Source organism: Psammomys obesus, unplaced genomic scaffold, assembly GCF_907164565.1.
Source record: "Psammomys obesus unplaced genomic scaffold, mPsaObe1.curated_primary_1811, whole genome shotgun sequence".
In the NCBI taxonomy this organism is placed as follows: domain Eukaryota; kingdom Metazoa; phylum Chordata; class Mammalia; order Rodentia; family Muridae; genus Psammomys; species Psammomys obesus.
The window spans coordinates 9,431,021-9,445,507 of NW_026596152.1; the positions used below are offsets into that span (position 1 = coordinate 9,431,021).

At 55.7% G+C, this 14,487-nt stretch overlaps 1 protein-coding gene across 1 annotated transcript in view; it reads right to left on the minus strand.

The window, feature by feature from the left end:
* Nucleotides 1-14,487, minus strand: part of Myo15a (myosin XVA) — a gene marked incomplete in the record, with an annotated part of 48,517 nt that overhangs the window by 22,771 nt on the left and 11,259 nt on the right. Inside the window, 27 exon segments of the mRNA XM_055594383.1 lie at nucleotides 65-132; nucleotides 230-350; nucleotides 727-821; nucleotides 918-1,078; nucleotides 1,384-1,575; nucleotides 1,759-1,831; nucleotides 2,044-2,207; nucleotides 3,394-3,629; nucleotides 4,486-4,581; nucleotides 5,016-5,146; nucleotides 5,219-5,300; nucleotides 5,395-5,448; nucleotides 5,992-6,076; nucleotides 6,425-6,600; nucleotides 6,824-6,941; nucleotides 7,540-7,664; nucleotides 7,801-7,846; nucleotides 7,957-8,105; nucleotides 8,819-8,896; nucleotides 9,323-9,448; nucleotides 9,748-9,879; nucleotides 10,172-10,267; nucleotides 10,910-11,033; nucleotides 11,126-11,184; nucleotides 11,686-11,799; nucleotides 13,180-13,341; nucleotides 13,775-13,888. Of these exon segments, the coding sequence (XP_055450358.1) occupies nucleotides 65-132; nucleotides 230-350; nucleotides 727-821; nucleotides 918-1,078; nucleotides 1,384-1,575; nucleotides 1,759-1,831; nucleotides 2,044-2,207; nucleotides 3,394-3,629; nucleotides 4,486-4,581; nucleotides 5,016-5,146; nucleotides 5,219-5,300; nucleotides 5,395-5,448; nucleotides 5,992-6,076; nucleotides 6,425-6,600; nucleotides 6,824-6,941; nucleotides 7,540-7,664; nucleotides 7,801-7,846; nucleotides 7,957-8,105; nucleotides 8,819-8,896; nucleotides 9,323-9,448; nucleotides 9,748-9,879; nucleotides 10,172-10,267; nucleotides 10,910-11,033; nucleotides 11,126-11,184; nucleotides 11,686-11,799; nucleotides 13,180-13,341; nucleotides 13,775-13,888 (3,177 nt within the window).

Genomic DNA, 14,487 nt, shown 5'->3' on the forward strand with positions numbered 1-14,487 from the left:
ACACACACACACACACACACACACACACACACACACACAAACTTTGTGTCCTGTTCCCACTCACCAATAGCACAGCCTGCCTGTGGATGAAGGCTTGCTGCAGAGCCAGTGTGGAAGTGTCCAAGCCTGGGACTGGGGAACCGGGCAGAGGGCACAGGTGTTGGGGAGGCAGGGGCATGCCTGTGCCCCGCCCAACCCTAGCCCTTTCACATGCTCAGGAAGCACTGACTGGGCTTGATCTTCGGCTCTGGGGGTCTCCGGGGGGTGTCTTCAGAAGCGCTGCTGCTACTTCCATCCGGCTGGCCCCCACCTTTCATGCGGTAGGCGACGGCTGTCGGCTTCTCCAGGTCCTGGGGTGAGCAGTGACCGCCTCATTGCTGTGATCCCCCGGATCCATGGCAACAGGCACCTGACACCAGCCCGAGCTCTCAACCCACCCCCTCCCACAAGGACTGGCCCGTGGGAGTCGGTGTCTGTGCTGGGGTTTCCTAGGGCAAAGGGAGTCTTGTGAGATTTGGGAAAGGTGATCCAGCAAAGCCGTTCCATAAGGGTGGCTTCTGCCACATGTGACAGCTGGGTCCTGACATTTAGCTATGGGACATTTGGCCAGGGACATCCCCAGCTGCCAGGCTGTAGGGCTCAGGTGTCGCCCTAGGACATGGGACACGTCTCTGGTGGGGTGTGCTATTGAGTCTGCCACCTGCTGCCACCCGTCTGTATCCCTACCGCATCCCCACAGGCCAGCACAGGGTCGAAGAGGCTGTCCAAGTAGCCATCCAGCTCCCGGGGGGGCACCGCGGGCTCTCCAGTGCTGTCCACAGCTGGTGAGGGCACAGAAGGGCCAAGTTTACATCTTCTGTGGCTCTCCACACCCTCTGGTTCTTTTCCTTCTGGTGCAGTGGCCATTGCTGGTTGACCTTGGTGGGTCGCTGTCCATCTCTGGGCCTCAGTGTCCCTGGTTGCAGTGTCCTCCTTGTGGCTGCAGTATTCATCAAAGGCAGGCATTTTGGGCACATGGTCCTGGGGCTGGGGTCTTGTGGGTGTGTCCTCATCTGAATCCCAGCAGTTCCCAAACACCCTGTGGATGGAAGGGGAGGCACAGGCTGGCTGACCCCAAAGAGGTCCCCCGAAACGCCTGTGTGTCCTGGTTTGAGTGGCTTCCACATTTGAGGGGCAGAATTACTAGGTGTGGTGGTGCACACCTACACTCCAGGCTCTAGACGCTGAGGTAGGAGGAAGCCTTGAGCTCAGAGGCTCGAGGTCCACTTAGCTCAAACCACCAAACAAAAAAACAGACCCCACCCCCAGAGCTCAGCCTTTCCCACCGACAGGCAGGCAGAGCCAGCTGCCCAGAAGAGGTGGTCTGGGCAAGTAACTACGTACCCCCTGTTCTCTCCCCTGCCAGCCAAAGGCCCGTCTGCACCCACAATGAAGTAGGATTTCTGCCGAGGGAAGTCCCTGAGCAGTTCCAGGTCTGACACCAGGTCCAGCACATAGTCATGCCCAGCCAGCTCTGCCCACTGGACTCCATTCTTCATGGCCACTGTCCAGCCCCTCCAACCGTCAGCTATCCCCCTGGTCAGTGTGCAGAGGAATAGAAATACTGAAAAAATTGTTAGGCATTGTTTGGACCCTGCACCAGGAGTTGGGCCACAGGCACGGCCAAAATGGTCCTCTGGACTCCCCAGGGATTATGTCTCCTGCCCCTCCCTCCTTCCAATGTCATAGGGTGCTGTGTGGGGCATTCCGGGAGCCAACCTGTGCTTTAGAATGTCTCCAGCCACTGCTTCTCCCGTACTCCAGGCGTGCACCGGACAGGAGAACTGGTCACCTGGCACAGCCAGTTGCTGAACTCAGTCTGGAGCATCTCCAGGCCAGCCTCTCTGGCTCCCATGCCCTTATCCCATATCTCAGCCCCCACGTCCCTACGCTGCCACATTGGCATGAGCCCCCTCCCTAGCTTCAGAACCTTCGGTGGTTGCTGCTGACTGCAGCTGCTCTTCCTTTAGGAAGAGAAGCAGCCTGAGGGTTGAGCCTACGTACCATTGAAGCAGCTCACATCTAGAGCCATACTGGCCTTCTCCTGAATGGCAATCCACTCGAGCTGTGTCGGGGGAAAGGTGCGGGCAGCCCCCGAGCCCATAGCTTGCAGGAGACGATGCTGGCACACAGCCTGGAAGCCATTCTGCCCATAATCAGACACAAACCTGGGGAAGGAATAGGGAGTTGGAGCCTCCTGGAGGCTCAGGCTAGCCCTTAGCGCTAAGGTGAAGTGGAACAGCCTCAGGTTACCTCACAAATGAGTAAGGTTAGAGAGAACCCTAACGGTCTCTCACAGCCTAGAGTGCTGAGGCTGGCCTAAAAAAAGAAAGTCGCAGGTTAGCCCGGAAATATCCAGTCTAGCACAGAAGTCCCAAGATGGAGTAGAACGGCATTGTTTGGATGGGGTGTGTGGCTAAGCATGGGCCAGAACCTGCCTCTGAAGGGCTGTGCCCTCCTCTCTTCACTCCATAGTCTGGGCGACTATCCGCTCTTCGCCTGGCTTCCTAATTTTCATCTGTGTGAGAGATGGCTGTGATGGTCCAACTCAGCTCAGGGCCAGTGAGCTGTTCCCATCAGCAGGTCCCCCTCTTGCCTTTATCCATTCTGCCCTGAGAGGGACCAGGGTCATGCTTTCGAGAAGACCCCTCCCAGGCAGTCAGGGGGCCTACCCTGCTGATGGAGTCACCAGTCACAGCACTGGCTGAGGAATGGCCGCCTTCTACATGCTGGCCTGGAGAGAGGTCCCTCACAATCTGGAATTCATCGATAGCCCGCTAGGTGGATCCTGTTACCATTGCCCACTTATAAACAGAGAGAGAGACATAGTGGCCCTGAGCCATGTGGAGGGCCCGTGCACTATCTTTCACGGCAGCAGCGGGGACATGTTGTCATCGTGGAAATGCCCACAAGGCACTTGCCATCTGCTCATCTCTGGCCTGCATACTTAACATGAACTATAGAGTAGTTGTCATCACCACCCTCTTTCTACAGGAGGTGAAACCAAGGCCTGGAGACGTTAGCTCAACTTGGGATCTGAATCCGGGCTTCTGAGTCCAGCTGTGTTCCAACCCGTGTCTGACCCACAACTTCAGCTGAGAACTCTTAGCTTCTTAGATTTCTCCATGCCTCCCTGTTCTGCCCCACCCTGGGTTCTGTCAGTTTTCATCCATTCTGACCTGATTCCTCCCCTCTGCAGTAAAGCCTGCCTTTCTTCCAGCTCTGGGTTCAGTTCAGCGATTGCAGCTCTGGCTGCCATCCGAGCTGGTTGGTCTTCTGGCGACACAGAGGCACCCACTGGCCTGACTCCCAAGCTCCTACCCGGCCACCTATTGCCCCGTGGGTTGCACTCACTTGAGAAGGAACTTGTCAAGGTGCGAGGAAGGCGCGAAGCCACTCAGGCAGGCGGCCAGCAGCAGCCAGCCACGTCTGGCATTGTAGGCGTTGTGATTACGCCACACCTGGTTGGCCAGCTGGGCTAGGATCTCATCCCGAAGATCTGGCTCCACCAGCCCCCGGTGCACAATGTAGTTCCCCAAGATCGTCTCCTGGGTGCCGTGTAGGTGGGGGTCTCCCATGAAACGCAGGATCTAGGGCACAGAACAGATTCTCTTGGGCTTCTGCCCACCCTTCAACATGCATTCTTGTCATGGTCTCCTGCATATATATATATATTTCCTCATAGTTCAATATCGCTCTCCTATTCAATGTCAGACAGCCAACAGGAAAGTCAGGATCCAAAGTACACACTGGCTTCCTCTCCTGCCCATGAACCTCCGGTGGCCCCCATTCTTTGCCAGCATCCTCTTACACCCTTGGCCTCCATCTGGCTCCACTTGGTCCTTAGGCTTCTCAGGCATTCAGATATGAGAGCATCACTCCCAGGAAGCACCTCCGCCTCCCCGGCTCTCTGGTGAAATGGGACCTGGGGCCTGCGACCTAAGCTCCCACTTTCCCTTTTTCCCCATCACTCACTTATCCTCCTCTCAGTGTTTCTGATTTTCCTAATAGGTAAACTCTCCTCTCCAACGCCTCCTCATCCAGGCTGCTTTCTGTGGCTTGCCTGGCTGTACCTGGGGCTCATGAATTCCCTCTGCACATGGTGGTGGTCCTAGGTCAGAACAGGAACTGTTCCCCTTAGTCTGGGGAGTCGTTAGTAGGTGCCAGAGAGCCTCCGAGGCAGCACTGCCAGGAGGATGACTGGGGAGAAAAGACCTCAGAAGGAGGCCCAGACCTTTACGCTAACATAAACTTCTGTACCCAAGAAGAGACATGGGACCCAGGAGCTGGGCTTGAAGGCCGCAGAGGATGGCCAGGGCACAAGGGGAAGTGTGTAGCCGCCTATCATGTAAGGCTATGCACTTGACGCCTGGGGGCAGGGGCGCCTGTGGCCTGGTACCGTGGCAGAGCTGTGCACTTGCAGCTGGACTGGGACAGCTCCCGTACCAGCTTAAAGACACGTATGGCTTCCGCATGGTGCTCCACAGGCAGCCGAGTGAGAGGCATCTTCAGGGGCACTGTCAGCATCCCAAAGGAGGGTTCCTGGGGACACAAGGAGGGCATGGGAAGTGACATTGGGGACATATTCATGTCTACCACTTCGTGTTGGGCAAGAGTGTAGGAGACCGTGAGGTGGGCTCCCTGCTCCAGTGCCTAGATGAAGAAGCTGAGGTCTGGAGAGGGTAGACTGTGGCCCACAGAGAGCAACTGGGGTGGGAGCAGAGCAATCCTGCTGGGCTCTTTTTGGAGGACAGGACACAGAGGCAGGCTCTGTGCCACCTCCTAGGCTCTGGGATAGGTTCTGACTATCCCAGGCTGCCTGGTGAGTTATACAGCCGCAGTCCAAAGAAGTCTCACTATTGTTAGGGCCCTAGGGCTCCCAATGAGCTCATGTCCACCCCAAAGAGCTTTCAGGGGGGCTGTGCCAGGTCTGGGTGTCAGTGCCCATGGGTCCGGGCACTTATGCCAGCCATTACCTTGAAATGGCACCGGATAAACTTGGCCATGGGATAGTTGTTGATGTCAAGGGGAAGTGTGACACAGGGCTCAGCCTGGAGCCTAGGAGTCCGGACCACGGCCACGCGAGCCACACTCGACAGCTTGAGGCCTGTGGACATCGGAAGCCCGTGGCGACTGTGCCCTTTGCCCCAGCCCTCCCCCACTGTGAGAGAAGACACACCTGCTGCTGCTTGCAGGAGCCCAGCCACCTCAGCTGGCACCTCCAGGTGTCTCACCGGCACCACTTCACGCTTGCTCAGCTCCTGGAGGGATGGGCAAGGCGTGAAGGGACAGCGGCCACACCTCACCTGCTGGTCTCTCTCCCTGCCCCTGCTGTGGCTTGGACCCTGCACCCACCTCCTGCTCACGTAGCCATGCCTCCTGTGCCTGGCGCCTCCGCTCTGCCCTCAGCTGCAGGAGAGCAAATGGTCAGGGCACAGGTGGCAGAAACCACGGCCAGGTAGCCAGGGCAGGCGCGAGCAGTAGGGAAGGGCCTGTGGCCTGGAGGCTCCTGGTGGCACTGATAGAACTGAGGTAGTGACAAGGCAAGGGAGGCAAAGGTGTCGCCAGAGATGGGATGCGAGGAGGTGCCAAGTGGAGCACTGGCAGGACCCTAGGAAACTTGTTTCCCTAAAAGCATTGCGTGCCTTCTCAGCTTTGGCAACTGGTTTATGTGACGGGGGACAAGACTGGCAGAGAGCTAAGTACCAAATCACACTAAAGACACTCAAGTCACCCAGTGCCAGTCGTGCCTGAAGCTCACTATGGCCCCAGTGGCTACATCCTTCCATGCAGCATCTCCTTCCACCCTTCTCCATGCCCCACGGGGCACACCAGGAAACAGGCCTCACAGGAACCACGGGTACCCAGCTCAGGAAGGAGGCATGGCAGGGGCTTGCACGGAGATGGGGATCCTCTTGGGGTAAGTGTCCCCCCACCCCGGCAGGTGTGTACCTTGAGGTAGCGGCGGCGGTTCACGTAGGTGTGCACCAGGGAACGGAACTTCACCACACTCTGCCTCATCTGCTGGTAGCGTTGTCTGAGGAGTCAAGGATGAGGCCATGGGGTGACAAACAGCCAGAGATGCCTCTGCCACTGCCCATACTTCACTCTGGGACTCTTGGTCTCGAAGGAAAATGAGTTCAATGTGGAACAGAGACGGAGTCAAATCCACATGGCAAATCTAGTGGCGGGGCCTGGGTTGATCTCACAGTGGCCACGTGCTACCCATCATGCATCAGTCCCTGATGTGCGGGTAACCGGAATACCCTCTCTGCTGTGCCCACAGCCAGAGGACAGTGACCTTCCTGTCGACCAGGTCACCCTTCCTGTGGACGCCCGTTTCAGCTTGGGTGCCTCCGGAGACTTCCCCTTCGGTGGGCCTCACCTGGCTAGGAAGCCCCGGGCTCTGCTCTGCAGCAGGATGATCTTCCGCCGCAGGGAGCGGAAGCGCCGTTGGATGAAGAAGCCTCGCAGGTAGCGCTGCAGGGTGAGGGCAGCTCGGTTCTGGACTCGCTCCCGCATGCTCTCCAGTAGCTGGTGCAGGTGCTCCTTGAGGAAGAGCTGGAAGTGGGAGGCAGCAATGATACCTCTATTGAGGAGCCCACAGAAAACAGGGAAGACAGGGCTGCCTCCCGGAGCTTGGCTGGGAGTTTGGAGCCGCAAAAGCTAGGGTACCCCTGACATGTGGCAGATGGGGCACCTGAGCAGAGCTGAGGCGGGTTAAGCTGAGACATCTGGGTGCCCCCCTTGGGTATCGCTGAATGTGGGGGTCTCCAAGGCTCACCTTGCTGACCCCAACACGGTACATGTCTGGAGTGACTGTGCATAGTCTGCTCAGCAAGGACACGCACATCTCCCCATCTGCTGGCACGCTGAGCTTGAGGGCCACCAGGCAACGGTACCTGGGGAGCCAAACTGAGCCTGAGGGCCTGATATTAACCCATCCCCATGTCTGGGGGTGTGGTCCAATGGGTTGGGGGGCTTGCTCACAGCACTGTCCCCCAGAGTAGTTCAGGGTGTCAAAACTGTAATCTGCCACTTCCGCAAAGCAAGATCCTTTACTGACATCTGCTGGAGCTTGTCCTAATAGCTATCAAAATCTCCCTAGAGAGATTCAACACAGATTCAACTATGGAAACAACAGTTCCCGTCACCAAGCCTGGTCACCTGAGTTTACTCTCTGGTGAACTCATCTCCTCCATGTGATGGAAAGAGTACTGACTCCTAAACTTGTCCTGTAACCTCCATACACACTGTGACACATTTGAGCCGCTGCCCATTAAGTGAAGACATGTAATAATAATAATAACAATAACAATAACAACAACAACAACAACAATAATAATAATACAGCAGCACAACAGCTATATCGCCCATGTCAAATCTAGCGTGTTTGTATAGTGCATAGCCTGAACAACAGTGCATGACAGATCCTGTGTGGCTTAGGCTGTGGGGGCCTGGGAGGAGGCTGTGCCCTTAGGAGCTACCTAACGGAAATACCTGTCGATAAACACCTGGAAGGGGAGCCGCACTGGGAAGCCTTCCTTGCGGATCCTCACAGTCTCCAGAACCCCTGAATAGCGTAACTGTGCCATCATCACATCTGGCTCAAAGAGTCCTGGCTCCTAGAAGGATGCCCAGAGAAGACATCTGCACATCACCCATTCGGGTACACAGGCACTCTCAATGCTGAGTAGTCTCTGCAGTGGCAGGTGGGGGCCACAGGGGCCGAGCCGGAGTTGGCCTTCCCAGGGGCCTCACCTTCTTATGGTTGGGTTTCAGGCAACGCACGAACAAGGGGTTACACCTGGGCAGAGGGGGAAGAGGCTGTGTGAGAGCTCAGAGAAACGGAGTGGGTGCTAATGCCCTGAGGGCCGAGGGGCAAAGGTAAAGGTGAGGCTCTCCCATCCAACCCACCTCTCCATTTTTTCCACCAGGTCCAGGAGTGACTGCTGGAACTTGGCTGCCACAGTGTGAGCCTTGTAGAGTCTGGTAATGGAGCTGCTCTTGCCCAGGCGCGGAGGGGCGGTCTGTGCAGCATGGGTGGAGAAGAGGTGTGCCACCACCTGGAGGGGCCAAGGGATTGGAAGCCAGTGGCAGACCGATGAGGAAAACAGATGGAAGCAGCAGGTTGAGGGCAAACCAATAGGAGTCAAGTCCCTAGACTGAAAGGTTCCGAAAAACAACTTGGCTCTTGATGTTCCTCCCATCCTGGCTTGGATATGGGCTCAGCACCTCCCAGGGGACCCAGCCCCCAGCAAGGCTGCTTTTCCCTCTCATTCTGGGGAATGCGTAGCACTGGCTGTGAACATGGCCCCGGTCAGGAACTTCTGCCCCTTTGACAGATGAGAAAAACCATGGTCCACAGGGTAGGGGATGCAATCATCCTCTGTCATGGGTCCACCTGCTGATAAGCAATGGGGCTGGCCTTCCAAGGAACCCAAATTCAGCCTCTACGCACTCCCCAGTGTGTCAGACTTCAAACAAAGATGAAGAATTCAGAACTCAGTCTCCATGGCCTGCTGGTTACTACTGTGAGCGAGGTTGGAAGGGTCTTAGAGGGCCTGAGGTGGGGCCCAGGCGGGTGGGCTGGCAGGTAGCTGAGGCAGGGATGAGTTAAAGGGCAGGATCCAGTTACCAGGGCTTCCCTTCTCCTGGACTGGGGAGAGCCAGGGACAGAACTCGTGGAGGCTACATCAAGTAAGGACCACTAGGTGCTGCCAGGAGTGTGGGCAAGAGCCACAGGGGTTGAGGTGGGTGAGAGGCCAGGCTGGCTTACCCTCGTGCGGCTGTGGACAAACAAGTCCAGCACGTCTTGACGCACTTGGTCATGGTTCTTGTCTAGGAACTTGTGCACCTGAAAATGGGAACTAGTAGATCTGTGGCTGGTCCCACCCACCCTCACCTGTCTGCAGCCAGGATGTACCAAGAGCTCGATCCCAGTCCTCTACATTCCCTCATTTCCTGCCAGACGCTGCCTGCCCTCTGTCCTAGAAGGGAATGGGCTCTCCCCTCTGTCCTGGCTTCTGCCCATCCATTCCACCCTGTTCACCCTTCCAGGAGGGGTGCTATCCAGATTGGGCCTCAGAAGAATAGCATTATTAGCCCCGATTTTTTTTTTTCAGATGAGGAAACAGGCTCAGAGAACTTATGCAATTCCCCAAGGCCACACAGCTGAGGGGCTACAGAGCCGGAATTGGAATCCTGGCAAGACCCACGCTGCGGTTCTGTCTCCACCCTGCAGAACACAGCAGCTGAAGCCATGCTGGCTGCTTCCTCTCACCTGGTAGGTGACCTTGCCTGCATAGTGTTTGATGGTAAACTCCGGCAGCGGCATCTTGGGTTTGGAGTAGAGCGGGTTGGCGCCGTGGTGGTAGTGGCACTTCTGGAGGAATGTGTGGTCTGTGGCCTGTGAGGGAGAGACGCAGGGGGACCTGGGCACCTGCTCCTGGCCCAGCCCCAAATGCTTCAGCCCTGAGGGCTCTCACAGCTGTGGCTGAACCAGCCGACTCCCAGCTGCCTATCCCGATGTCGTACCCTGTGTTTAAGTCAGAGCGTGAGGGCCAAACCCAGGTCACCTCATCTGGAACGTCCATCCTTAGTCACTCCAGGTGACCATACACGCACATTTCCTGCTCCAGGCCGGAGTGCAGAAGGGTGACCTCAGTAGGGAGTCGGCCAGACACCTCAGCAGTGTTGGGGGCTTACCTGTGGGAAGCAGCACTGGTCATCCAGGATGCGCAGGATGCCGTAGGGCTTCAGGGAGATGAGGTTGATGCAGGGCTGGTTGTCAGCAAAGGCGATCTCTCTCCAGTCCATCTGCTCTCGGATGTACTCCTCCTGTGAACAGCGTGGGCCCAGTGATCCAGGCTGACCTATCTCTGTGTCCTGCCTTCTGTAACATGGAGCCAGAATCCTACCAGGTCCTACCAGCAACAAGGACCCGCAGGGCCTCCCTTTCCCAAGAGGACTCCTCTCTGGACTCAGCAACCACAGACCCCTCCCTCCAATCGCAGGCCCGTGTGCTTCTCCTGCTTAGACTGCCATTTTCTCCATGTTTCCTATACCCTGTGTGGTCAGAAAGGCCCCTAAGCAGCCAGGATGGACAAGCAGGAGTGTGGAGGCTGCGTACCTGTTCCTCCTGGAAGACAATCTTGTTGAACAGGTACTGAAGGTTCTCGTTGGCGTAGTTGATGCACAGTTGTTCAAAGCTGTTGAAGCTCAGGTCCTGCCAAGCACATGGAGGCTAGGTCGGGTTCCTCCTTGGTCAGCAACCCATCTGTCCCCTACCATGGACGCTGTGTACCTTTACCAGGTCCAAGCCCAGGCCTCTCCCCGTCCCCTGAATTTCATGTTTGCAGTTTCAAAAAGCTGAACCCTGACCACAGACCCGGGAAGGCCCTCGCACACCAGGCGTAGCCCATAGAAGAGCCAAGAGCTCAGGTCACCATGCCTTCTGCCTGGCTATGCCACTTTCTGGCTGTTTGTAAAATGGGGACCCTGGCAATACCTACCTTACATGGCTTCTGGAGTGGCTTTAAAACAATAGTGCCTTTTGAGTGTCTGCTGTAGGCACAGAAGTTTTACCCAGTCTTTTCCCATTACCCTCATTGAGCACAGCAGTCTCCCCACAACAACACTGGTTCCCCAAACAAGCTAGTCCCCTGTCTCCGATACCGCTCCTTCACGTAGGAGTGTTTCTTCCAGAAAGTTGTCTCTGGCCCCTGAGCGGTTGACTTGAAGGCTCCCCAGTGCTATCTAGCTACATGTCAGAGCCGTGGTGACAGAATCCTGTCACACACTGTCCCCAACTGGCCTCACTGAGTAGTTTTCCGAGGGTAAGGCCCAGTCTGGTCCCACTTGGCCCTACCTCGAAGCCATATATGTCCAGGATGGCGATGGACAGTGTGTCTTGTTTTGGGGACACGAGGGCGTTGACCCTGGTGATGAGCCAGCCAAACAGCAGTGCATACAAGACCTTGGCAATGGCATCCCTGGAGCAGAGGCCATGTTGGCTGAGGGTGAGTGGGCTCAGGGCAGAGGTGCTGGGGGTCTGGGAATCAGGCCAGGAGGAACACAGTCTCACCTGGCATCCACAGCACTCTCCACTGTCAGGGGTGTAAAGATCTTCTCCCGAATTGTCTCCTGGGAAGAACATGGTCTTTGAGTGACAGCTGGCTGGCCAATGGCTCAGGAAGCCCCTACAGCTGGGAAAGGGGTACTGGAGATATGGGGTAACTGGTCTCAAGCTCCCTGCTGGCCAAGGCAGGACAGAATGCTTTCTCTGTACTTGGACAGTCAATCAGGAGAGACAGTTGCGGGTGTGATGGGGGAGACAGGCCTAAGGAGACATCAGCCTTGGGATCAGCCTGGAGGAAGAAGGGCCTTAGAGGAAGCCATGACCCAGCCAGGATCAGAAAAGTTTTCCTGGAAGTGAGCATTTCATGTGTGCCTGTGTCCACCCCTACCCGCCCAGGAGTGGAAGAAGAAGAGAATCAAGACTGGGAAAAGTGCATGTGGAGGCCTGAAGTGAGGCCCCACCTCTACAGATTTGACTGGAAGGTGACCTGAGAGGTGGGGAGGGGAGAGGGAGGTGTGGCCCTGGAGGCCTGGGGCCTTGTCCTGGGGCAGGGCCCTCAGACTCACGGTCACTTTGAAGGTAATGGCTTTCTGCAGGCCCTCAGGAGAAACCTGAAGTAGCTCTGCCACGGCCTGGATCTCCCGGGCACTCACCACCGAGGCCACCTCCTGGGCATCAGTCTAGGCAAAAACACCAGGGTGAAATACTAAGGCAGTAAGCTAAGCTGCTGGGATGAGTTTAGAGTTCTCGTTAAGGCAAACACAAGCTAGAATGCCAGAGAAAGCCCGGAGAAGTGGAGGAGGCTTGCTGGGGTAGGAGAAAGAGAGTGCAGACACTGAAACAGCCTGGTGTGGGGGTGTGGCTTAGAAGTTGAGTATTTGCCTAGTGTGTGTGGGGTCCTAGGTTTCATCCTCAACACCAAAATACATATGCAAAGCAAAACAGATGGGCTACAGACCCAGTAGATGTATTTGTATGTGCTAGATGGAGTAAGTGTACAGATGGATGATGCACATTAGAAGGTCTGGAATTCGGCTGTGGAGGTGGCTCAGTGGATAAAACATGTGCTGTGCATGTGTGAGACCCGAGTTCAGATCCCAGCATGCAGGAAAAGCCAAGCCTGGTGGTGCTTATCTGCAACCCCGCACTGAAGGGACAGAGCAGTTCCTGGGGCTCAATGATCAGTCCCTTGGAAATGGCAAGCTATGGGTTCAGTGAGAGGCGGCCCTATCCCAAAAGATAAGGTGGGGAGCAATAGAAGAAGATGGTCAGCAATGGAAGAAGATAGTCAATGTTGATCCCTACCCTAGCCTCCATCATATGGGCGCGCGCGCACACACACACACACACACACACACACACACACACACACACAAACACACACATGGGAGGAGGAGACAGAGGGGGGAAGGAAAGGGGCTGAAGAGATACTCAGCAGCTAAGAGAATTTGACCTGAGCTGGAATCCCAGCACATCACAACCATCTCTTGTGCCTCTGGGACGTACAATACCTTCTTCTGGTCTCTGAACACTTGCACACACATACAGACAAAAAGTTTAAAAGACAGACTTCTCAGCACTGGCTGGCTATCGAGCCATATGCCTACAGTACCAGAACTTGGAAGGCTTGGTCAGGAGAACTACATAGCAAGACCTTGTTTTCTGGGAGGGCAAGGACCAAATCCAGGCCTTCTTGCATGCCACACAAGCACTCTATCAACATCCCCAGCCTAGAGAGACAAGCCTCTCTCAAAATGACCAAAACATCCACAATATATAAGAGAAGACTGATAAACAGCCTAAAAAGGATTTAAAAATAATATAGATGGCAGTACCCTCCCAAAATACCAAGCTTATAATAAACAAAATCAAAACATAAATGACACGTTTTCAGTAATCTGAAAATAATCGTCTGACTTTTCTAACATATGCAGAGAATTCTCACATATCATGAGAAGAGAATAAGCCCAGGCAGAGGTAGAAGAAAACGCAGGTGACTTGTGTAACCAGAGAGGAAGCTCACAGGCCCGGGTGTAGCTTTGCAGTTGAGTGCCTCTTACCTCATGTTTCTCAAAATAGACATTGCCCAGGTGTAAGATGGAGGCCAGGATGCGGAAGATGCTGTCCTGGTCCTCACTGGTGAAGCCCAGCACCTCCATGGCAGCCAGCAGGCGTCGGAAATCATCCGCGTCACTCTTACCAGCGATCTCACAGTTCCCACCCTGGTTCGGGGCAGGAGCTGGGGTCAGCGTCCCGCCCTTAAGCTGAAGTCCCATCCGGTCCTGCTTTCCAGGAGGTTCTGAGGGGGCCCAGGAGAGCTTCACAGACTGTGAGGAGGGGCAGCTTGCCACCTGACCCCAGGCAGCATCAATGGAGGGTGGCCCATAGGCCAGCAAGCCTTTGCATGTACTCCTCACCCACACCTCTACTTAGAGGTACTCTGTTGTCCCCATTTCCCAGAAGAGAAAACTGACACCAGGAGGGGCCATGTAGTCCCATCACATTGGCTAGTTCTGTTCTAGGCTGTGAAGAGATGAAGGGTCAGGCATGGTCCTCTCTCTCCTGAGGCCCGGTGTTCCTGTCCTCATTGCCAGGAGCTGTGTGGCTTTAGGGCTTTCGGGCCACAGAGCTGGGTAGCCCTTTGTGTATGCTCACCTGGTTCAGGTAGTAGTAGGTCTCAGCTTCCTGCAGGCTGAAGGCCTGCCTCAGTTGGGCGGGGAGCCCGGCCAGCAGCTCATAGAAAATATGATAATTTCTCTCGTTTTTGGCCTGCGGGGGAGGAAAGGAGGGTTCAGAAAAGAGCGACCCCCTCAGCCACGCAGCCGTGCTCAGGTTTGCATGTAAGCATGCCCACGCACAGGGACCGGCAGGCAGGCTGGCTGGCACCACTGCGGTGACACCTGAGGGCATCTTGGTGTGATGAGGTGCTGGTCTAGCTTTGCTTGGAGAAACAGGAACGAGCCCACCCGTTTTTCTCTCATGTTTGCTAGCCCCGAACGCCCAGAGATGTGCAGCTCTGTGGCCCAGATGTTCACACAGGGCTTTAGATGGGTTACCTGGCCCATTTGGTCTTCTTGAGCCCCAGTCCCCATGGGATACCGTGGGGACAGACCTCACAGAGCCCATCTGCTGTCTGGAGACATTTGTTAGAAGGGAATGTGTCTCACAGTTGCGGGGTGAGGCACTGAAGGGTGGGGCTCTGATAGGATAAAAGGGACTGCATAGGATAAGGTAGCTTCCCTGAGCAAGAGATGTGACAGCATGACCTGGAGGAGGCAAAGGGTTTGCGCCATACATGCACCCCATGTTCCTGGGGTACGAACACACACACACACACACACACACACACACACACACACACACACACA